The sequence below is a fragment of the Megascapheus bottae genome, chromosome 1, assembly GCF_031878675.1.
Source record: "Megascapheus bottae isolate mThoBot1 chromosome 1, mThoBot2.hap1, whole genome shotgun sequence".
NCBI lineage: Eukaryota > Metazoa > Chordata > Mammalia > Rodentia > Geomyidae > Megascapheus > Megascapheus bottae.
The window spans coordinates 58,306,527-58,330,652 of NC_143509.1; the positions used below are offsets into that span (position 1 = coordinate 58,306,527).

At 38.5% G+C, this 24,126-nt stretch overlaps 1 protein-coding gene across 1 annotated transcript in view; it reads left to right on the forward strand.

Moving 5' to 3' along the window:
* The window catches only part of Polq (DNA polymerase theta), a 67,048-nt gene extending 43,992 nt beyond the window's left edge, over positions 1-23,056 (forward strand). Inside the window, exons 23-30 of the mRNA XM_090345530.1 lie at positions 2,382-2,508; positions 2,969-3,090; positions 9,601-9,785; positions 12,130-12,241; positions 14,713-14,837; positions 18,869-19,022; positions 21,603-21,718; positions 22,082-23,056. Coding sequence (XP_090201656.1) covers positions 2,382-2,508; positions 2,969-3,090; positions 9,601-9,785; positions 12,130-12,241; positions 14,713-14,837; positions 18,869-19,022; positions 21,603-21,718; positions 22,082-22,195 — 1,055 coding nt within the window. The 3' untranslated portion in view covers positions 22,196-23,056. The remainder of the gene's footprint in view (positions 1-2,381; positions 2,509-2,968; positions 3,091-9,600; positions 9,786-12,129; positions 12,242-14,712; positions 14,838-18,868; positions 19,023-21,602; positions 21,719-22,081) is intronic.
* Positions 23,057-24,126: the final 1,070 nt, after the last annotated feature.

A 24,126-nucleotide genomic window follows, 5' to 3' on the forward strand; every position in this document is an offset into this window, starting at 1 on the left:
CCCACCAGTGTGCATTCAGGCTCACTCTTCTTTAGCTTCCATATATAGGAGAGAACATGTGGTATTTGCCTTTCTGCGTCTGACTTATTTCACTTACATAAGGTCTGTAAGTTGCTGAGCTGTTACAGTGGAAGCTGCTTATTCTCTGCTCTTTATTCTCTGTTTAAATAACTTGCTACCTCTTTTCTTTTGTCATTTAGCTGACTTCTTGGTTCTTCATAATCATCTCTTGCCCTGTTGGTATTTAAGTTTCATTTTAGAATATTTACTAACATTGTAGATTTGTATAAAGTCAAATACTTCATGATAAACACAACCTAGAGTTTTCAATTGTTTTTTGATATTTGTTGCCTATAAAGCAGAGTAATCATTCTGTTTCCATTATTTATTTTAGAAAAATTATTTTAATAATGTTGTATAATTGTTATAGAAATATAAGCTTAAGCATGATAAAGCTGCTTCATGATTAGAATTGATTTCAGTCAAGCTATAGTCATATTTTATGACTTAATTTTTTATCATCTTTTCTTGTCTGCCAGTGTTAGCTCATTAAATGCAACAAATAGACCAGGGCAGTGTGGTTATGGAAAAGAAGACAGTGTGCTGAGGTAGGAAGAGCCTTGGATGCCTTCCTCTGTTATTTGTTAGTTTGTAACACTGAATGGACCATTTAATGATCCTTATATTAGAAGTCAGCAATTAGTGAACAATTATTGTGTGCTATAAGTTTAAATAAGATGGATAAGGGATCAGGAAGTAATTTAAAAAACCATATCTAAGGCATTTAAGATGGCAGATCCACCAACAGAAGACAGAATTACATATAGCAGGTAAGAGCGCATTACAGTGAAAAAGGTGTTATAAAACAGGATTTAAACAATGAGCAGATAGTTTAACAAAGTGATTATCAGTAAGCTGAAATAGATCTTGCATGGAGGTGGACAGGAGGAGGATGGTGGACGAACACAAAAGGGAAGAGAACAGAGGATAGCTAATGCAATCATAACACTCCATGTATGGATGTGAGACGCAGTAGGAAACCATGACTGCTGGGGAAGGGAGAGTTGAGGGGAGAATGATGGAAGGAGTCACTGATGATGTTCACTGTGCACATACGTGGCAGTGTTAAATTGTAACCACATGTACAACTATTTATAGATTAAAAAGCAGTGCATTTTAATGCTGCTTTATGTTACCTATATGGCAACAATTATTCTCTTTTTAAAAAATACTTGTTTTTTTCCAAAGAAGTCTTACCACTGAGTTAATAAATAAAATGTAAAATATTTTGGGAAAAATAAAGGCTTTATAAACATTGTTAAAAATAGCTTCAAAAGCTGAGTGCCAGTAGCTGAGTGCCACCTGCAATCCTAGTCAGCAGATTGATTGCAAGTCAAAGCTAGATCATGTAAACACATAGGAGAAACTGATCCTTAATTTACCACCAAATGCTCAAAGTGGAGGTACGGTTCAAGTGGCAGAGAGCTGTAGCCTTGAGTGAAAAAGCAAAGTGAGTACATGAAGCCCTGAGTTCAAGCCCCAGTACCAGCACCAAAACAACAAAAAAACAAAACAAACAAAATAAAAACGAAAAAAGCTTAAGCTTCTCTCCAGGTGTGGTGACACACATCTGTTACACTGGCTACTTCAGAGGCTGAGATAGGAAGATTACCAATTCCAGACTAGCCAGCTTAAAGTTAGGGAGACTATCAGAAACAAAAAGGCAAAAACAAGAGGGGCAGAGAAGTACGGCCTAGGAGATAGAGCAATTGCTTGCATGCCTAAAACCTGGGTTCACACATGCACAAAAAAATGCCCCTTTCTATTTTATGAAGCTATCCACCAGCTCATTTTAGCCATTTTAGTGCCGTCTTGTTCTCTGGAATTACAGTGCTGATTGGAAAAAGCAGCCAGGTGGTATCTGAAAGTGAGATCCATTTGCTCCCTCTCATGTTAGAATTGTCCTCTTGCGCCTTCACTGCCTTGCTCCAGACACACACTCCATTCCAGCTCCTGTCCTGTGTACCCTCAGATTAATGGCTTCAACATTCATTTCTTTTGAGGACCATTTGATTGGTTATTGGTGTTTTTTCACTTTGACTGCTAACCCATTATAATACCTCAGACTTCTAAGAAGTTTGCTTCTTATAGGATTGCTTTCTAGAGAGCTAAGTTAATGTACAGCATATATTATAGCTGATTCATATGTTCATTTATTGTAGGTTGGTCTTAGGCTTATCATTATTATGAATGTGAACATGATGAAGATAATGAGTTAAATATACATTTAACATCAATAGAACACATTTATAAAGACCCAAATACTGTTAAATGTGAGATTTTATTTTCTAATTTTATTTCTTTATTCTGTTTGATTTTAGGACGAATAAGTTTTACAGAACCAAATATCCAGAATGTGCCAAGAGATTTTGAGATCAAAATGCCAACACTAATAGGGAAAAGCTTACCTTCCCAAGTTCTAGGCAAAGGCCAGCTACCCAGGGGCAGGTAGACTCTATTTCTCTGTACTTGTATAAGTGTGCCTTTGTGGATGTGAATGATTAAAAAATAACCAAGTATATAAGATAATGAAATTCTCCATTTCAATCCCTGAATGTCTAGAACAAAGCTACTTGGCAGTGAGATGCTGCATACTTACCAGCTCTCTGCTTCCTTAAGCCAACATTGAGAGAAAGGCTAGCACGGTCAGGGGTGTCTTGTGCACATGGCAGGGGTCAGCAACACAGGTACTATGTATCAGATTTCCTCAGAGGGTTGTAGAGTGAATGACAGAATTTTCTCAGAAGCAGCTTGTGGGAAAGGCGATTGCAGAAATGGTCTCATGTTTAACTGAATGTTTATTAGAAGAGGTCTAGCATGTCATGCATTAGAGCGACTTTCAGGCTGGATTGTTCCATATAGTTGAGTCGATTCATATGCAGCTGATGATGGTTTTTTTACACCACAGAGAACCCTGTAAGAAGAGTCACAGCCTGTACCCTGAGCACCCGGTGCCAATAAATGAGCAGGCCCTGGCCCAAGATGTGCCCTGTTCTGTGAGCATGAGGCATGCCTTCGTGCCTTTCCCAGGTGAGGTCCCTGAAGGTTTGGGAGGTAATGTTTTCCAAAGCCTAGAGAAACAGAGTTCTGGGCCGTCTGGAGGTGTTGTATCGGTTCTTCATTTTTCCTCTATGTGGTGAACCTGTCTTCTCCAAGGTCCACCATTTAGCACAGTTTATCACCGTTGTCACCCTCTGCCCTTTGTGAACCCCCGTGGTGTCTCTCAGCACCAGTTGTTTGCCAAGACCACATTTTAAAAGGCCATTGTAATTTCTGCAAAATCAATATTTTTAGTCCTCATTCTCTTTCACTTCTCCATAGTGTTTGTCACAGTCAATGAATTTCCTTCTTCCTCACTCAACTTTGAATACCAAAGAGCACTTTTTGGTCACTCAGTGGTTTGCTCCTGTGTTTCCTTTCTCCTGCCCGCTGAGGCTTCCTGTTGCATGAGGTGGCACAACCCAGGCTGCCCTTGAGCTTGACCTCTCCTCAGTCTCCAGGCAAACACCTGCTTGTCATCCAAACATTTGGAAATTGTGCTCTAACTCCCTGTTCGTATGACTATATCTCTTGCCAGGGTCAAGTCAAGTGAGTGAGATGAACATCTGAATTTATTTTAAATTCTGTCACAAACTTAAAATTCCAAAGATGAATCAAGGTCAATAAGGTAATTTTTGTTTGGCTTTTAGATAACTACTATCACCAGAGATAAGTCAAAACTTATCCAAGGGAATTTCTAGAAGGTCTTTGTGGTATTTGGTGAGTTGTAGTCCAGATGGCCTGGATAGGATGGCTTCAAAAGAAACACATCTGTTTAAAGATGTTTGTTGAAATTAAGCACTTTCAGTAACTTTTACACTAACTCATTATTATATTACAAGTTAAAGAACGTAATCAAAAGCAACTAAATTTATCAACAGTTTTGCTGTTCTGTATACCATTCTTTTTGTGAATAGCCACCTTAAATACCTTGCTTATTAGTGTGACATTGAATTGGGAATTAGGACAACTATTGTTGTAATAGTTAAACAAAGTTAGATAGCACAAATACTTTTACACCATCCCTGCATCTAAACATTTCCTTTTTTTGACGGGGGTGGGGGATGTTACCAGTCCTAGGGCTTGAACTCAGGGCCTGGGAACCGTCCCCCAGTTTTTGTGCTCAAGCCACAGCTCCACTTCCAGCTTTTTGATGGTTAATTGGAAATAAGAGTACTGCTGAATTTTCTGCCTGGGCTCGCATTGAGCCGAGAGCCACAGATTTCATTATCCTGAGTAGCTAGGACTGCAGGCCACTCATGCCCAGCAAATACTTATTTTAATTAATTATTTATTTATTTAGTCGCTCACAGGGCTCCATGGTGGAGCTTAAGGCCAAAGAAAAAGTGGGCGCCTTCTACAGTGTTTCAGTGAAAATTTTTTCCCTTTAAAAATGAACATACTTGGTCAATTTTTAGTTTTCTGCATGTGGCTATCTAGTTTTGCCAATAATTGAATACACTGTGTTTGTTCCACTGTATATCTTTGGCTCCTTTGTCAAATACAAGTTGCCTATAGGTATGTGGTTCTATTTCTGGGTCTTCTATTCTGTTCCACTGATCTTCTGGTCTGTTTTTGTGCCAATACCAAGCGGTTTTTGTTCTTATGGCTCTATAGTAGAGTTTGAAATCTGGTATTGTAATATCACCAACATTGCTCTTTTTACCTAGAATTGTTTTGGCTATTCTAGGTCTTTTCTTGTTCCATATGAATCTTTGGATTATATCTTTTATTTCAGTAAAGAATGTCTTTGGGATTTTGATGGGGATTGCATTGAATTTGTATATCAATTTTGGCAGTATAGCCATTTTCACTATGTTGGTTCTCCCTAGCCATGAGCATGGGAGGTCTTTCCATTTCCTATTGTCCTCTTTAATTTCTTTCATTAGGCTTTTATAGTTTTCGTTGAATAATTCCTTTACATCTTTGGTTAAGTTTATTCCTATTTTAACTAGTTCAGCCACTCTGGAAAGCAGTGTGGAGGTTTCTTAAAGAACTGAAAATAGACCTTCCCTACGATCCCACCATACCACTTCTGGGCATCTACCCTGAACATCATAACCCAAGATATGATAAGGACACCTGCTCAGCTGTGTTCATCTCTGCACTATTCACAATAGCCAGGAGATGGAAACAATCCAGATGCCCTAGTGCAGATGAATGGATACAGAAAATGTGGTGTATTTATATACAATGGAATTCTACATAGCCAACAGACAAGATAAAATAATGGCATTCGCAGGGAAGTGGATGAATCTAGAGTGAATCATGTTGAATGAGACAAGTCAAGACCTAAGGAACAAAAGGCGCATGGTATCCTTAATATGTGGCTATTAAATCTAAAGAGTACAAGAGCGAGGACTCAATATTTGCATACCCAATGCTATGGACGTGGTAATGGAAATATAAACATAACTATATAGACATAAAAACCTATGACTATAGACATAAGGTTTTATTTCATAAACTAATATGTTTCTATGACATACAAACCCTTAGCCTAATTTGGATTAAGTTCTAAAAACTAAGTCCCAGTGATTATATATAGATATTCCCTTCTTGTACACTTGTTTGTTAAACTTGTCATTTGAAATATGATGTAAAAATCAATGTTAATAAATTCTTTAATAAAAAAATGAACACACTTGGTATCCACAGATTTATGGTTTCAAGGAGACTGCCATTGAGGAAAACTAGGTTGGAGGTTCTTTGGCATTGATTTCAGTATAGTGTAGCAGGTGCTTAATTGATTTTCCCCATAATACTGTAATAATTAAAGAGATGCCTTTTAACACATCTAAATGTTCACTGTTAGGGTCCTTGATCAAAGGAATGAGACTGACAGAGGGCAGGAATTCAGCAAAGCTTTATTTCGTGTCAAGTATTGAGAATTACACTGACGGGTTAGCGTCCCCTCCCAGCCTCACAGGCTAACTTTTTTGTTTTTTTTTTTTTGCCAGTCCTGGGCTTGAGCTCAGGGCCTGAGCACTGTCCTTGGACTTTCTCAAGGCTAGAGCTCTACCACTTGAGCCTCAGCACCACTTCCGGCTTTTTTCTATGTATGTGGTACCGAGGAATTGAACCAGGGTCTTCATGCATGCTAGGCAAGCACATTAACCACTAGGCCAAACTCCCGGCCCTCACAGGCTAACTTTTATAGGGTAAAACCACAAACTACAAGTTTACCAAACTTATGTAGCTGCTAAAGGCTGATTGGTTACAAAATATAGTTATATCTGTGCTTCTATTGATTGGATATCTCCACCTGGCCTGCCCCAACCTTGTTACTGAGCCTTGTTATTGAAAACTGACTGGTTTTTGGAACTGTTTTGTAAGTAATGTTTAGTCCCTTCATGGTCAAGTTGGTTTGAACTTAAATAACAAGTTTTATTTTGGTTTTCTTTTTCAGGCAAGGTCAGTTTGTACTTTTACATACATAACAGAATGCCTGTTCAAATAAGATGGAGTTCCTCAGGTTAAGATGGAGTTCCTTGGGCTAAAAACTGGTCCCTACATTCACTTTAACATTTAAACAGAGTATGTGCCCTTTTGGGCTTGCAAGGGTTATTACAATTTATCCCCACCCTTTGGGAGGTGGATTTTCATTCTACTTAGCAGATCACACAATGTAAGCATCACTGCTGAAAAACACGCATCTGTCTGAGAGCTTCTTTGAGTCATCTGAGCTGATAATGTGTGTATGAATTTAGAGTTTTTGGTTTTGAAATTTTTTTGCATGTCAAAATGCACATTTATATATTTTTTAACATTGATTTTTTTTTTTTTTTTTTTTGCCAGTCCTGGGCGTGGGCGCAGGGCCCGAGCACTGTCCTTGGACTTTCTCAAGGCTAGCACTCTACCACTTGAACCTCAGCACCACTTCTGGCTTTTTGCTATGTATGTGGGGTACCGAGGAACCGAACCCGGGTCTTCGTGCATGCTAGGCAAGCACTCTACCACTAGGCCAAACTCCCAGCCCCCTTAACATTGATTTTTACATCGTATTTCAAATGTCATGTTTAGCAAATGAGTATTCAAGAAGGGAATCTATACAGTCACTGACACTTAGATTTCAAAGCATAATTAAAATTAAGCTGAGTGTATGTCATAGGTACATATTAATATACGTTATAAAACATTATATCTGTAGAATATACAGCCCATCATAGATTTATGTCTATGTAGTTATGTTTATATCCCCAGGTCCATAACATTGGGTACCCAAATATTGAGTCATTGCTCATGTACTGTTTGGATCTAATATCCACATACTAAGGATACCATGCACCTTTTGTTCCTTTAGTCCTGACTTATCTCACTCAACATGATTTGCTCTAGCTGGTTTTGAAATATTTTTTCATTTTTATAATTTTATTATGTTTTCCTGTGCTTAGTTAAATTCATGCTTAATCCATGAATAAGGTGGGCGTACTGTATGGATTTTATTATGACATTTTCGTACAAGTATTTCATCTATTTTGATCATACTTTTCCCTCCTATTACCCTGCCTTGTCCTTCCTCCCTTTCTTCCCAAAGTCATTCCTTTTCTATTTTCATGTCTTAGGGGGAAAAAAGAGATCTAGATTTCACTTATGAGAGAAGTCTTATAACATTTATCTTTCTATCTGGCTTATTTTGTTTAACATGATGGCCTTCAGTTCTGTCCCCCCCTTTTTTTTTTGGTAAATGCATAACTTTGTTCACTCTTTATTTATCCATTCATGTATTCAGCCAATGGGCAAATAGGCTGACTATAACTGTAATTCTATATTGTGAATATCCTGCAGCCACATGGGTGTTCAGGTATCCCTGTTGTGTGCTGAACTTGATTCATTTGGATATGTAGGAATGGGAATAGCTGACAGTTCTATTTTTTAGTTTTTCAAGGAACCTCTATACTGATTTCCATAATGGCTACATTAATTTCACATCCATAAGCCTTTCCCAACTCACCAACATTTATCATTTTTATTATTGAAGCTAATCATTTTTACTGAGATATTGGAATATCGTAATTGTAGTTTGATTTACATTTTTCCTGATAGCTAAAGATATTCAATGTTTTTCATATGTTTTTTGGCCATTTTTCCTTTTCCTTGTTGAGAACTGCTTAACTGCCCATTTATTGATACTTAAAAAAAATGTATTCTAGACCAATCTCTTGAATGAATTGCTAACAAAGATTTTCTCCTATTCTGTAGGCTGTCCTTTCACTGCTAATTGTTTCCTTAAATTCTCAGAAGCTTTTATAATATAAATTTTATGATTTGCATATATTTATGAGAGGGTTTCATTGTCATAGATAAGTATAGTGTAGGAAAAATTCGCTCCAATTGAATTAGTCTTCTTTTGGGGGCCAGGGTAGTAATGTCTTAAATCCAAGGCCTTGGTTTTCCAGGCAGGTACTTTTATCACTCAGTGAGGCCTCCAGATTTGTTTTTTGTTTGTTTGTTTGTTTTGCTGGCAAACACTTTTTACTTTTTTTTTATTAGCAGTGTTTTATTATAATTACATAATTACCTTTCCTTGAATGTATATAATGTATTCTGATCCATCTTACCCTTTCTATCACTCACTCTACTCCTTTCCCACCTCCCAAATAACTTAAACTTTCATTGTTCTATTTCATACATGCAGACCAAACTATTTGGAACATATGTATCCTCATTTACTCCTTTGGGTTTTTTTTTTTTTTTGCCAGTCCTGGGCTTGAGCTCAGGGCCTGAGCACTGTCCTTGGACTTTCTCAAGGCTAGAGCTCTACCACTTGAGCCTCTGCACCACTTCTGGCTTTTTTCCATGTATGTGGTACTGAGGAATCGAACCCGGGTCTTCATGCATGCTAGGCAAGCACTTTAACCACTAGGCCAAACTCCCGGCCTCCTTTGGTTATTTTTGAGATAAGGTCTTAGTTCCTGTGTGGGCGCATGCCTGGACACATCCCTCCTATGTTAGGCTTCCTAACCTAGCCAAGATAACAAGGGAGTGCCACTGTGTCCAGCTTTCTGGTGAGAAAGGATTTTATAAACTTTCCTTCCCAGGTTGGCCTCAAAATTGGAATCCTCATTTCAGTTTCCCAAGTAGATTGGTGATATCCTATGTCCAATGTACATGCTCTGAAATTACACTATTATATGCTAATGTGATATGACAGTTACAATACGGTTTAGTCTTTAAAACATAATTAAATATAGGCATAATTAAATATAACCATTTCTAGTGCTATTACATTCATTAAGCAGATTTGCATTTACTGTGCAACCTTCATCATTCTCCATCTCCATCCCCAGGACATTTTCATGTTCCCTAGTGAAACACAGCATCCTTCATACATTAATTCCCAATTCACCTAGCCCTGTCAGTACTCATTCTGCTTTCTATCTATGACTCTGGCTATTGTTGGTATTTTAAATATGTGGAATCATACATTTGTACATCAGAGATTGCATTATATTATGTAGAACTTGGTACTACATAATTCTAAATTCATTTGTACTTCAGGTGGCTTGATATTGGCTGCTGATTACTCTCAGCTTGAACTGAGGATCTTGGCTCATTTATCTCAGGATCATCGTCTCATTCAAGTATTAAACACAGGCACTGATGTTTTCAGGAGCATTGCAGCAGAATGGAAAATGATTGAGCCTGAGTCTGTTGGGGATGATCTGAGGCAACAAGCAAAGCAGGTGATCTCAGAGGACACACTTGGTGTAATTGAGAAGAATGGGTGGATCTAAACAATGTCATTTGTTTGCAGTTGAGGAATAATTTCTGTCTTCAGATTCTTCAAACTGTATCCATTTCAATCTGTCTCATGATATGCATTATTTTCTTTGTGGAAGCAATAGAAAGAACCACATAGACTATGCAGAAGCTCCTTGGTATCAGGAAAGCAGACCATAAAGTAGCCAGTCTCTTCTCAGTAGATGCTTATTTAAAAACAATAAAGGCCATGGTGGTGGCAGAGGTTATTATTTGTGTGGTGTGTGTATACATGTTTATATGTATTTTAGATCTAAACACATTGTATAGAACATAGTCTACACATTTGCTGAAAAAACTGAGTTGCAATTACAATGAATTTTAGCTTTGGAAGCCTGTGGAAGTTCATGCTATTCTAATGCCTTGAAAATGAATGTGTTAGTTCCTCCTAGAGGCTATAGACAGAGACAGACAAAGATCACACACATTTCCTTATATAAAGGTGCTGTGCCCACTCTGAGCTTCTGCATTATTGATTTTACTTTTGTACTTCAAGCTGCTTAATTCATTGACTTGTTGGCATGAAGTACTTTCTTTCACTACTTCCAACCAGTGTTTCTACATTGTCTTAAAAGCTAGCTGTGTTCTGTCTTGTTAATTCACCCTGGGGCCTTGCATGGAACAACAACGAAGAATTAGGTAAAATATTTCCATATTGAATTCTCATAGCAAACTCTTGTAAGTATTATTTCTTTTATCTCTGTTTTATAGAGGAGAAAACATATAATAATTTGCTTATAGCCATACAGCTTTATGTTATATATTCAGAATATTCAGAGTATTAGGACTTAGGCATTCTGAATCTAATCTACATAATTATCTATGGAGATGGCAGTCTCTATTTTAGCATTCATATAGAGCTTACTTTATGTCAGGTAATTTCCTAGGACTTACAAGTAATAACTCTTTTATTCTTAACAGTTTTATATTGTATTGCTATTTCTGTTTTGTGGAAAAAGGATTTCAAAGATATTAGGTGACAAGGGCAAAATCATATACATCATGTGAATGGTGGAACTAGGTTTGAACCCAGGCAGTACTTATTTAATCAGAGTTTCATTAGTGGCCTGTCTAGACCATTTCCTCACACTGCTTCCAAAGTTTCCTCAAGAGTTTTTGGTTAGCTGGGTACAGTAGATCACACTTGTAATTCTGGCTACTTGGGAGGCAAAGACAGGAATGGCAGTCCCAGGGCAGCTCAAGGCCAGCCTGGCAAAGAGTTTGTGCGCTTCCATTTCAGTCTCTGGGTAAGGCTACGCCTGCCTGTTTACCAGCTACAGGGGAAACAGTACTGGACACACTGCACGCTTGTCATATTCAGCCACATGGGAAGCACAGCTAGGATGATTATAGCCCAGGCCAGCCTGGGCATAAAGTGAGGCTCTGCTTTGAAAATAATCAGAGCAGAAAGGGCTGGAGATAATGGCTCAAGTATAAGGCCTTGAGTTCAGTCCCTAATACCACACATACATGCAAATACATTTTGTTTGTATTTAATCAGATGAATTTGGTGTTTGTGGGATTTCAAGTGGATGTTATTTGAATATATTTTATTTCCAATGAGACCTTCCCTCTGTTGTCAAATAGTTGATTCCTGATTTTTGCCCGTGTTTGTTACATTTTCTTCCCAGATGCTTTTTAAAGTAAAAGTGAATGAGTTACTCTGAGTATAAAAAGCACTGTTCTAATAGTCACTGATGGATAAATGACAAATAGAAATAAATCTTTCCTCTTAAATCACTGGAATTCTTTTTCTTTCCCTCCCTCCACCTTGCCCTCCTTCCCTCTCCCCTGCCCCTCCCTCTTCCTTCCTTCTGCAGATCTCCCTCTCTGCATACTACCCTTCTTCCCTTCTTTAGCTTGCTAGCTAGCTTTTGAACTATGTAAATACTGGAAGTTGAACTCTGGGGCATTGTGCTAGTTAAGCAGATACGCTTCCCCTTGAGCCATTGCCCTGGCTCTTCACTGGGATTCTTTTCTTAAGACCTTGCATACACATTCCACACTCATACTTTGTGCCCACCTCTTTCTGTTTCTCTTTGTCTCTCCGTGTGCAGTCTGTTTCTTGCAAACTGTATTTCTGAAATGCAGAACAGATGTTCACTGAGGATCAGCCTCTAAGGCTCCAACCCCACCAAAGCAGACATTCTCATTTTTTTGACGCGTTATACAATGAGTGTTTACCAAAATTTCAATTCTAATGAATTTTATCTTCACGTCCAATGTGGTTCTGAGCTATAATTTACTTAGTGCGATGACTCTTTTCAGATTTGCTATGGAATTGTTTATGGGATTGGAGCTAAATCTTTAGGAGAGCAGATGGGTGTTAAAGAAAACGATGCTGCATGCTATATTGACTCCTTCAAGTCCAGATACACAGGTGAGATGCTTCTACATGACATTTCTGTTTAACCTAACTTTTCACCACAATAGGTTAACTTGAAAGTTTATGTTGCAGAATTTTCTATTAAAATCACTATTAATCAAAGTTTCACTCGACATTGTTAGGGCAAGTAACCTTAGCCTTGTCATGATTTCTTACCAAGATTCTCTTTTAAGATAAAGATAGGAATAGAGATATAATCTTAAAATATGCTTTGTTATACATGTTACTGTATCATTGTGAATATATCCTAAAATAGAAGAATCTGACTTGAGCTTTGGGTTTAGACAGCTTTAGTTTGAAACAGTAAACCACTGATTAATTGTACAAGGAATTCTGAGAAAGTTACATTTCTATTATCTTAAATTGTCTCTCCTTGTGATAGTTTGTTGAAGTGTAATTTATATACAATTAAAGTTACCTTAAGAGAAATTTCATTTGTGTAGTTCATTTGTGCAGATTTTGGACAAGCATAGATGGTCATAAAATCAATATCACAACCAAGGTATAGAATTGGTCATTCTATCACCTCAGAAAGTTCATTATTATTATTATTTTATAATTAACCCTAGCCCTGTTCCCTTGGTACTGAAATAACCAATGCTGCAAGAGTAAAAAAAAAAAAACGTGTGCCAGGTGCCAGTGGCTTACACCTTAATCACAGCTCCTGAGGAGGCTGAGATCTGAGGATTGAGTTTTAAAGCCAGCCTAAGCAGGCAAGTCTGTGAAACACTTATCTCCAATTAACCACCAGAAAATTGGAAGTAGAGCTTTGGCTCAAAGTAGTAAAATACACTAGACTAGGTTGGAGCAAACGAGCTCAGGAATCGCCCTCAGGCCCTGAGTTCAAGCTCGGGACCAGTACTAAAAAAAAGATTTGAAAGGAATAATTGCCTTTTCTACATGTGATGTGATTGTATGCAACGAAGCATGTATATAAATTCTACAAAAACAACTAGTAGGAAAAAATGAAGTAAGATCTCACTATGTAGATTCTGTGTATAAAACTGTATATAGGGCCAGGAGTTTGGCTGAGTAGTAGAGTGCTTGCCTAAAGTGCTTGCACAAAGACCAGGGTTCCATTCTTCAGTCCCACATGATTCCTTGGTACCACATACATAGAAAAAGTCAGAAGTGGTGCTGTGGCTCAAGTGGTAGAGCTCTAGCCTTGAGAAAGCTCAAGGACAGTGCTCAGGCACTGAGTTCAAGCTCCAGGACTGGCAAAAAACCAAAAACCCATACTGATTACATAAATATGCATTACATAAATATTGGATTTATACAACTAGTTACATACATATTAGATTAATGAATATAATCTAATGCTTATGTAGTAATTGCAAAAAGTCTCAAGTGGTAGAGTGCTAGTTTGAGCAAAAAAGCCAAGGGACAGTGTCCAGGCCTTGGGTTTAAGCCCCAGAAACAAAAACCATAAAAAAGTAAAAGCAAGCATAGTGTATATTTACATTATTTATTAGCCAACAAAGAAATTGTATCCATAATATGTACAAAAAACATACATAATGTTCTAATAGTCTAGTAAGATAAAAGTTAAAATTGGATAGTTTTACACCAAAATATGAATGAGTACATTAAATGTTGTTATTAATCACAGAGAAAAACTAGAGACATGACATTAAAGAAATACTAAACTGGCTAAAATTAAAAACAAACAAGAATTACCATTGTATATCTTTTATTATAAAATAGTAAAAGCACTTCAGAAAACTATATGGCTCTTTTGGCAAAGTTAAGCTTACACTTAATCATATGACCCTGATATTGTACTATCAGTTAGTTGCCCAAGAAAATGCTAGTTAATTGGTGATAAGAGTCTCACAGATTCGTCTTCTCAGGTTGGTTTGAATCTTGATCCTCAGACCTCATCTTCCTAAGTATTTATGATTACAGGCATGTAATAATATAAAGTACCCAGATATTATTGGAATGTTAAATGTTTCAAAATGTTAAGAGGAAGGTCAGCTTGTATTAAGCCAAGGGCTAGGAATGTATTTTAGTGGTAGACGGCTTAGTTCATGCAATTCTCAGGTTTTGTCCCCAGCACTGCAGGATAAAGGAGGGACGAGATCATGTTGTATTAAAGTTCTTTTTGTTTCCTTTTTTCATATATTTTTATTGTAAATATTAGAAGGGTTACATTATATTCACCAGATAGAAGGTGCATTACTTCACAAACATTCATACCCTTTCTCATGTCTTGGTCCCCATTTCCCTTTCCCTATCCCTGCCCCTCATCTTGTTTCCCCCCTTCCCTATCCGATTTTCTTTTTGTTTCTAATTATCTGATTCTACAGAAAATGAACAATATGTACTGTTTCAGTGATGTGATATGAATATTAAGAATCATGAGAGGATTTTTGTATATTTTGATATGTAGATTGGAAGCAGTAAATGAAATGAACAGTGGACTTTGATTTTAATGAAGTATTTCTGTATTTTCTTTGTAGGGATCAGTCATTTCATGAAAGAGACTGTGAAGAATTGTAGAAGAGATGGGTTTGTTCAGACCATTTTGGGAAGACGTAGATATTTGCCAGGAATCAAAAACAACAACCCTTATCACAAAGCTCATGTATGTTGAAATTTCTCTAGATTTTTAACATTTTAGTGATGTAAGTTTCTTCAACAAAAAATTTTAAAGTCCATTTAGTGTGTGTGTGTGTGTGTGTGTGTGTGTGTGTGTGTGTGTGTGTACATATTAACCATTGGCTTTATTAAACACTTCTGAAGTGATGACAGATTTTAGGAGGACACCAAGTGTTTATTAGTTTTATAACAAGTTGTAGGTAAAGTTAATTCTTAACATTGCTGATTGTATGATGATTTTCCATATTATATTAGAGATTGCTAACATTCCTTAGAGATTAGCCTGGTATTCAATGTGATTTTTTAATAATATTTTTTATTGTAATTAATAAAAGGGTTACATGATATTTGCCAGATAGAAGGTGCATTAATTCACATACATTGATACCCTTTCACATGTCTTGGTCCCCATTACCCTCCCCCCCATCTTGATTTTCCCCCCTTCCCTATCCAATTTCAAATAACCAAATACAAATATATCCAATATATCAGATAACAAAGTGAGATTCAATGTGATTTTTATGTTCTGTTTGCATCAATGCCTAGTACAAGGGGAAAAATGTTAATATCAAAACCAAAAATGATTCCTCATTAAAGATTATTGAGATACCCAAAAAACTAGATAAGGCTATTTTTAACATCATTTTAAATAATATTGATAATACTTATTCAAATTTTGGCTAAAATTATTTCCTGATATCATTGTGATTTGCAAAAGTATTACATATATAAGCTTCTGTTACCCACATTTTCCTATTTTTTTTTTTTTTTTTTTTGCCAGTCCTGGGCTTGAGCTCAGGGCCTGAGCACTGTCCTTGGACTTTCTCAAGGCTAGAGCTCTACTACTTGAGCCTTAGCACCACTTACAGTTTTTTTCTATGTATGTGGTGAGGAATTGAACCCAGGTCTTCATGCATGCTAGGCAAGCACTCTACCACTAGGCCAAACTCCCAGCCCTAACTGTATATATTTTGTCCTTTCTCCATAGTTTCAGTATCCACTGAGCAGCTACTGCCACTCAAAGCCTTCCAAGCACTAATGTTTTTGGGGGTCCTAGAAGAACAGTTGGCTTTCTATTACTTCTTCAGTGTTCAACATCCTATCTGTCTGTCCACTGACAACAGTTATTTATCAGGTTGTTACCACTTAAGCCCAAGTGATAAGACAAACAAAAAATTATTTAAAAAAAAAATCTGTTTCTGTTCTTAATTACTTCAACTTCAAGGAGGAACGAGGTCTTAAACAGGTTCTTGAAGCCTATTAAAAGTTTTCAGCCAGTGCCCAGCAAGGTGGCTTACACATGTAATTCTGAGGCTAAGATCTGAGGATTGAAGTTCAAAGCCAGCCCGGGCTCTAAAGAACCTGAGACTCTTATCTCCAATTAATCATTAGAAAATGGGAAGTGGGGTTGTGGCTCTAGGGATACAGTAGTAGCCTTGAGCTAAAGAGCTCAAGGTCAGGGGCCCAGGATTTTGGCCTAGTGGTAGAGTGCTTGCCTAGCATGCATGAAGGCCTGGGTTTGATTCCTCGGTACCACATATGTAGAAAAAAGCTGGAAGTGGTGTTGTGGCTCACATGGTAGAGCTCTAGCCTTGAGAAAGTCCAAGAACAGGGCTCAGGCCCTGAGTTCAAACCTAATGATTGGCAAAAACAAAACAAAGCAAAACAAAACAAAAAATTGCTCGGAACAATGCCCAGGCCCTGGGATAGGGTAGCAGGTTTGAGCTGAAGAGCTCAGGGACAGCACCCAGGCCCAGAGTTCTAGCCTTATGACCCACAAAAAAAAAAAAAAAAAAGAAAGAAAGAAAGAAAAAAAGAAGAGTTTTTAGCCAGTGCTAGTGGCTCATGTCTGTAATCCTAGCTACTCAGGAGGCTAAAATCTGGAGATTATGACTCAAAGCCAGCCTGGGCAGAAAATACATGAGTGTCCAGTAAACTACTCAGAATATGCTAGACTGCTTCTGTGGCTCAAGTGATTAAGCACTAGCCTTAAACACAAAGAGGCCCAGGACTGCACAGGCCCTGAGTTCAAACCCTAGAACCTGGAAAAAAAATTGCAAGGAGTGAAAAAAAGACTATCACAAGTGGATAACTGAGTGAAGATGACCTAGAAGCCATGCTTCTAGAAGGAATAGAAACTTTGAGTAGTCACTTAGGGTATTTTTCTACTTGTTAGGTGAAGGCTGCTACATGCTGTATTTTTGAGGTTTTCTTCTGCTTATTGGGCCTAGAACCCAGATGGCTTGCTGTCAGGCCCCTCCGGACTCAAGGTCTGTCTATTTACTCAGTTTCTCTGTTGCTTTTCCTGAAATCTGTTGGTTTCCTGAATGAAATGGTAGCCTACGAGGCCAGGACCATTTTCTTTAATTTCTCCTCTTTCTTAACTCTCTAATTTTTAAAATTTGCTTCTTTTTTTTAGCTGCGTGATTCATTCAGATAGGCTTTCTCTGACAACCTTTTTCAGTTAAAATACTGTCAGTGGCAGGCTTGCTTCCAGTGAGCTATTTTTTCATTACAAGAAGCCTATATATTTATGTCAATTTAAAAAGTCCTATTGATTATGGTGGGATATAAAGTCAAGTCTATTTTCTTAATTTGGAATATGTTGTGGTTTGGATATAAAATATTCCTCTAAACCTCCTAGGCTGAAGGCTTGGGGGCTTTGGGAAAGTGAAAAGATCAAGAGCTTCAGCCTAATCATGGGTTCATCTATTGACAGATTCATAATTGGATGGCATTATTAAGAGGAAGTGGACATGGGTTAGGGGGGCGTGTCCCTGAAGGACTGTGGACTTTCTTCTCTGCCTCTTGGCTGGTGTGAGGTGGAACGCTTTGCTGTGCTACACCTCCTGCCACCATGTGCTGCCTTACCACAAGCCTTTGGCAGTTGAGCCATCTAACTGTGGCCAGAAATCTTTGAAACCAGGAGCCCAAACAAATCTTTCATCCTTTAGCTTGTTTATGTTAGAAATTTTGTTACCATGATAAAAAGAAAGGCCACAGAGAAGAGGATCAGAGAAGCACAATGTGAGATGAAGCATGCACTAATTGTGGTGCTTGTTTACATCACAGCGATTTTGACTCCCCAATTTCAGTGGCTTATTGTAAGAAACTTCTTCATTATTGTTATAGTTTGGTCCTCGTCTAGCTATGGCTAGGCTAGAATTAAAAGCAATTTGAAGAGCAAATCTTTTAGAATGAAGTTTAGAACATGTAGGACATTGATGGTGTAAAACAGAATGGAGTTACTCGATATATTCTAAGTGCATTGTGGTTTGGGGGTCAAAGTTTTTGAAACTTAAGTAACCTATCCTTCTTATACTTAATCTTTCCTCACTTGGCCAGCCTGGAATATTGAGCTATGTGTCATTATAGTTCTTTTTAGGATTCAGGCTAAAGGCTAACTACATTAAAATAAAAAGTCCTCAGTATGAAAAACTACTATTATCAATATGAAATCTTGGAAGACATTGGGCAGTCTAAACTGGGCGGCCTAGACATGCCAGACAATACAGCAGAAGTCATCGGAGCCTGAGTTAGCAGGTGAAAGCACGAGGCCTCACAACATGCTCAGCTCTTCAGCACATATCACTGCAGGCCCTCAGGAGCAGAATAGCCAGCCTCAGTTCCAGACAGAACCATAGGGATGTCAGGGACCACACTTCTTTGTTTCCCACAGATTTCTCTCAACTTAGAAACCAGTCTTGCAAAGAAGAAGGAGGAGGAAAATTTCTACATGTTAATTTTCTTCAACAACTGAGTGTTGAAGTTTTCTAAGCTGCAGCATTCTGACCTTCTAGTTCATCTATCCTCATCTGGACATCCTGCACTGTTGGGTTGTAGGTCATTGTAGTTGTTATTCTTAGTTTAGTACCTAATGGTTGATGTCCTGGATCATATTTCAGTACCAGTGTGAATTCTGGCAACAAATGTGATCATGAATCTGCAAACACTGAGGGCAACTATGAAGCTGCATAGTCGGCACATCTGACATACACCTGTTTGTGTCTTTTGTAGGCTGAGCGTCAGGCTATCAACACCACAGTCCAAGGATCAGCAGCTGATATAGTCAAAGTAGCCACAGTTAACATCCAGAAGCAATTAGAGACCTTTCACTCCATCTTCAAATCACATGGGCATCGGGAGGGGATGCTCCAAAGAGACAGAGCAGGTTTGTCTTGTGCTGAGGTCCCTTGCTTTAACCTTTGGTGTTTTCCAAAGTTAAGGGATGTACTTTGAGGCAGTCTCCTTATCACATGTGACTCTAAGCTGATGGCGCCATCTCTTCTTGTTCTTTTAAAGTTTTTTTGTTATTATTGCTTGAATTATTTCTCTTCTAACCAGTACATAGAATTTCTTCCTTGTGGCCAGGAATTTGGCCTAGTGGTTAAAGTGCTTGCCTAGCATGCACGAAGACCCGGGTTCGATTCCTTGGTACCACATATATAGAAAAAGCTGGAAGTGGTGCTGAAGCTCAAGTGGTAGAGCTCTAGCCTTGAGAAAGTCCAAGGACAGTGCTCAGGCCCTGAGCTCAAGCCCAGGACTGGCAAAAATAAAAATAAAAAAAAACAAAAAGAATTTCTTCCTTGTCACATGTCCAACCTTTGCTTTAAATTAAATATCATTACACTGTCACTGAAACTGCTAAATCATGATGGCAGTTATGTTTGAGTTTTTTGTTTTGAGGGGCAAACATAGTTTGGGGCAGGCATGCAGGGGAAGAATAGACTGCCCAAGATAGGTAGAAAAGATCCAGAGGAACAGGCAAGGATGGAATATTCTGCTTCTAGTACAAGAATATGTATGTGTGTAAGTTATAGAGAATGATACAGCCCGTTACATACAGATATGAGATGTAGAAGTTAACCCTTTTTTTTTTTTCTTTTGGTCTGTTGATTTTGGGGCTTGAATTCTGGGCCTGGGCACTGTCCCTGAGCTCTTCAGCTGACGGCACCACCCTACCTCTTGGGCCACAGTGCCATTTCCGGTTTTCTAGTGGTTAATTGGAGATAAGAGTCTCATGGTCTTTAGCGCCCAGGCTGGCTCTGAACCGTGATCCTCAGATCTCAGCCTCCTGTGTAGCTAGGATTACAAGCGTGAGCCACCATGCTTGGCAAGTTAACGACTTTTTAAATTTAACAATCAAAAGGAAAGAATATATAATACCTGAGTGAAATACCTAACGCCTCACCTCGAGTAATGAGTGATAAATGAGAACTTAGGCAATGTTATTTGTGAGTGAGCAATGCAGGACTGTCACTGAAGATGATGTGTCAGGCTAGGAGACAGGAAGCACAGGTGAGTGACATCAAAGCAAGGTAAGCCCAAGAAAGCAGGTTACACAAGAAACGGAGGGTCACAGCGTTCTGAGTGAGGGGAAATTAAGGGGACAAAGGTGATCAGGAGAAATGCTTGCAACAATCAGTGGTGTGTAGTAAGCGGGGCCCAGTGGTGCTGATTAGATCTTAGTCAGACTGACAAGCAGGCACACAACTTTGCAATGGACTCAGTTAGCTCTAATCTCCTCCTACCTCCCAAGAGCTACATCCGAGCAAAAGCAGGCTGCAGACAGTAACAGTTAGATGTGAAAGGAGGTAAAACCAGTTATGCAAAAGTATTCGTGTTGAGCCTGAGTTTAGTGATCAAAGAGACATGTCTGTACTAAGGGACCCCTCTAGATAGGAAGTGGTATATAGGTAAGCTCATTATGGGTCAAGCCATGGTTGTTTTATTTTTTTTCGAGTGGGGGTATTTTTTGTGCCTTAGGACTTGAACTTGGGGCGTTTTGCACTCAAAGCTGGCACTCAAGCACTTCATCTATACCTCTACTTCTGGCTTTTTGCTGGATCGTTGAAGGTGAGCCTTCCTAGGCTGGCTTTGAAATGTGATCCTGAGATCTTAGCCTTCTTTGTAGCCGGGATTACAGGTGGGAGCCAGTGGCATTGGCTTGCAGTGGTTACTTCTGAGATAGAGTCTGACAGTCTGCCGTGTTAGCTGGGATAACAGGCATGCACCATAACGCTCCACTTCCCTCTATTGAGATTGGGGCTCATGGACTTGTATGGCTAAGCTTGCTTCTTCCTAATCTCAGGCTCCCTTGTAACTTAGAATGAAGGCATTCATATACCACTGTGCTCAATTATGGGTTGGGAAGGAGTCTTGAACTTTTTGCTCAGCTTTCCTTGAGTCACCCTGCTCCTGTTCTCAGCCTCCCAAACACTTAGGATTGCAGGTGTTAGGTGCTGGTACCCAGCCAGAAATACTCACAAGTGCAACTTCAGGGCATGCACCAACACTGATGTCTGAGAATTGCGTGTCTAGAATGCAGGGTCTATTTGGGGAAGCACCGATTCTCCAGTGTTTCATGTAACCTTAAGTAATCCTTTTTCAAACACTGCCCAGCATTGAACTCTCATTTCCTGGAGCCGGAATTAGGCCCCAGTCCACATGGTGCCACATTCATATGGTTGTAAGAACTCTGTGAAAAGAGAAAGTGTTGTCTGTTTCTGAGAAATCAGGCCCATGGGAAGCAGCATTCTCTGCATCCTGTTTGCTGACTTCTTTGGTTGACTCTTGTCTCGAAGGAAGTTGTTGGGGATTTAGATGTACCTAATGAGCAGGTTAGCTAGTTACTTTCCTGACATTTCCCGGGCTTTCTCAGAATCTCAGAACAACAACAACAACAACAAAACAACTTTTCTCCTATGGCTCAGTGACGTGCTGCTCAGCCTTACTCTTTTTCCTGTGATAGGACTGTTGCCAAAAGGAAGACTGCCAGGAATCTTCTGCCCAATCAGAGGAGGCTTCTTCATCCTTCAACTCCATGACGAACTTGTATATGAAGTGGCAGAAGAAGATGTGGTGCAGGTATGTGTGCAATCCATTCTCCAGGAAGCTGAGATCGTGTAGCATCCCCACTTTTCCCCACACCTGAGACACTGGAAATTTACCAGGGTGCAGAGGCAGTAAATGTGGAGTCCTTACAGGTGGAGCAAAGAAGGCTTAGAAATGTAAAGTCTTTTCAAAAAAATCAGAGAGCTTTGAAGCTCTGAATACGTGGTCAGAGCTTTTGCTCAGTCATGAAAGACAGCTTGAGATGCCTGGTTCTTTTCTGGTTGGCTTTCAGTAGCTTTAAACAAACGTCCGTTCTAGCTTATCATCTCAGTGGGTGAGTTGGGAAACATCCTTTGATCAGGCAGAGATTATTAACCCTTTTCCCCACTTTGGTAGGTAGCTCAGATTGTCAAGAATGAAATGGAAAACGCAATAAAACTTTCTGTGAAACTGAAAGTGAGAGTGAAGCTTGGTGCCAGCTGGGGGGACCTAAAGGACTTCGATGTGTGACAGGAGGCCTGGTGCGGATAGTCACCCCGAAGAACAGAGGTTGCCCTTGTACCTGCTTCATCCACACCAACTGGTGCGTCTCAAACTTAAGGCACTCATTCTGTAGTGAGTTTCAAAGTATTTATCTGGGTCTGCTCCCTGAAGTGAACACAATGGACTTTGCAGGGAGGATGAGAAGTGCCCTGATAAGTTTAATGATTATACTCAAAGAGTACCTATGAACTTAGTTTTCCTAATTAATTTATTATAGCGTTACCAAGGTTTGAAATGTATACTTGAAATAGGCACTCAGCACTTTTGGGTCTTCGTCCATGTGGTTAAACATGAAGGAACTGGAGCTGCTGCCTTAGAGGCCTTTTCTTCATATCCATAACTTAAGCACTCATGGCAGAGACCATAGGAGCCACACGTGCAAGCACTGGGTTCACATACAACACCTTTGTGCAATGTGATGTTTCCTCTCTTACTGACACTTGAGTGTATTATAAGGTAGTATTGACTAAGAAATTTGAATTTTATACAATAAGGCTTAGTATATAGAGGAATGAATTTTTATTAAATGTTGAATTTTCATGAAATGCTGTTTTTTTTCCCTTATTCTTCTCCAATTCATACAATGAAAATATTTGGAATCCTTATATATTGTGAGATAGATGTAGGGAAAACACACCCTTTAGCCTTTTAGTACCTCTGCCTATGTGTGATTTGAAAATACTCATGCTATGAAGACTGAACTTTGGTAGTCACCATCAAAAGTATAGAACTGACCCCCGTTGCTGTTGAAATAACATGAACTTAAGAGAAACTTTATATCAACACTTTGGTATTAAACAAATTCTGTTTTATCTAAAAATGTTAGAAACCTATGTCCCTTATTTCCTTTTTCATGGCTTATTCAACAGTGAGCACAGAAGGAGTGTTTATTAATCAACTATTAAAAGAGCTCTTTATGCTTATTGGTCAGCATAAAGAAAAATGATACTTCTTTTCCCTAAAGTACAAAAGCAATAGTTAGGTATTAATATACAAGAGACTATATTGGGTACTGATGTGTGTCTCTTTTTTCAGTGGGGGAATTGGGGCAAAGATGGGGGAGATATGGGGAAACTATACTGTTTCTTGAGAAATGTATTCATTTTTCAAAAACAGAATCTCTATGTATTGCACAAGTGGGCTTGAACTAAGACCCTAGCCTTCTGAGTGCTGGGATTGTTGGTATATATGACGACAACACTTGGCTGTATTTCATGGTATCCCTTGATACCATATTTCTCAAAAAAAAAAAAAAAAAAAAGCTGTCTTGCTGTTAGTTTCCCTGTGGCCTTGAAATACAGTACAAGCAAAAGTCAAATCTTTTTACTTGTCTTTTTTAGAAATGAGGGCAAACAAGTCAACTGTGCTTTATTTTCTACAGTCCTGGCCCTGTAAGCGTAGTCACATGTATTTTCTCATCCTTTCCAATTTATTTGCTGGCTTTAACAGGCATTCTTCAATTTGTAAGATTCAGATATGCACAAATTCTAGTTACTATGATTTACTTAAAAAACATAAATCCCCATAGAACATAATTCCTATGTCAATGAGAGTGTATTAACTATAAATGCAGAAAATTCCAAATTTACTGGTAACTGCAGAGCACAAATCACTTTGTAAATAACAGATATTCAGTATTAGGCAGGGTAATGGCCTTGGTTTATGAAATAAGAGGATATTTTAAAAATATAAACAGACCAGTATTAAGAACATTCTTAAGAAAAAAGTTTCCCAACAAGAAACAGCTTAGGACCATATGACTTTGCCATTGACTTTTATCAAACTGTTCTCCAGAATTGAAAGGGAAAAATGCCTTTCAAACTCATTCTAGGAGGGCAGCAGTGCTTTGGACATAACAAAAAAGAAAATTCAAAAGTCTAACAAAATGAATACCAGGA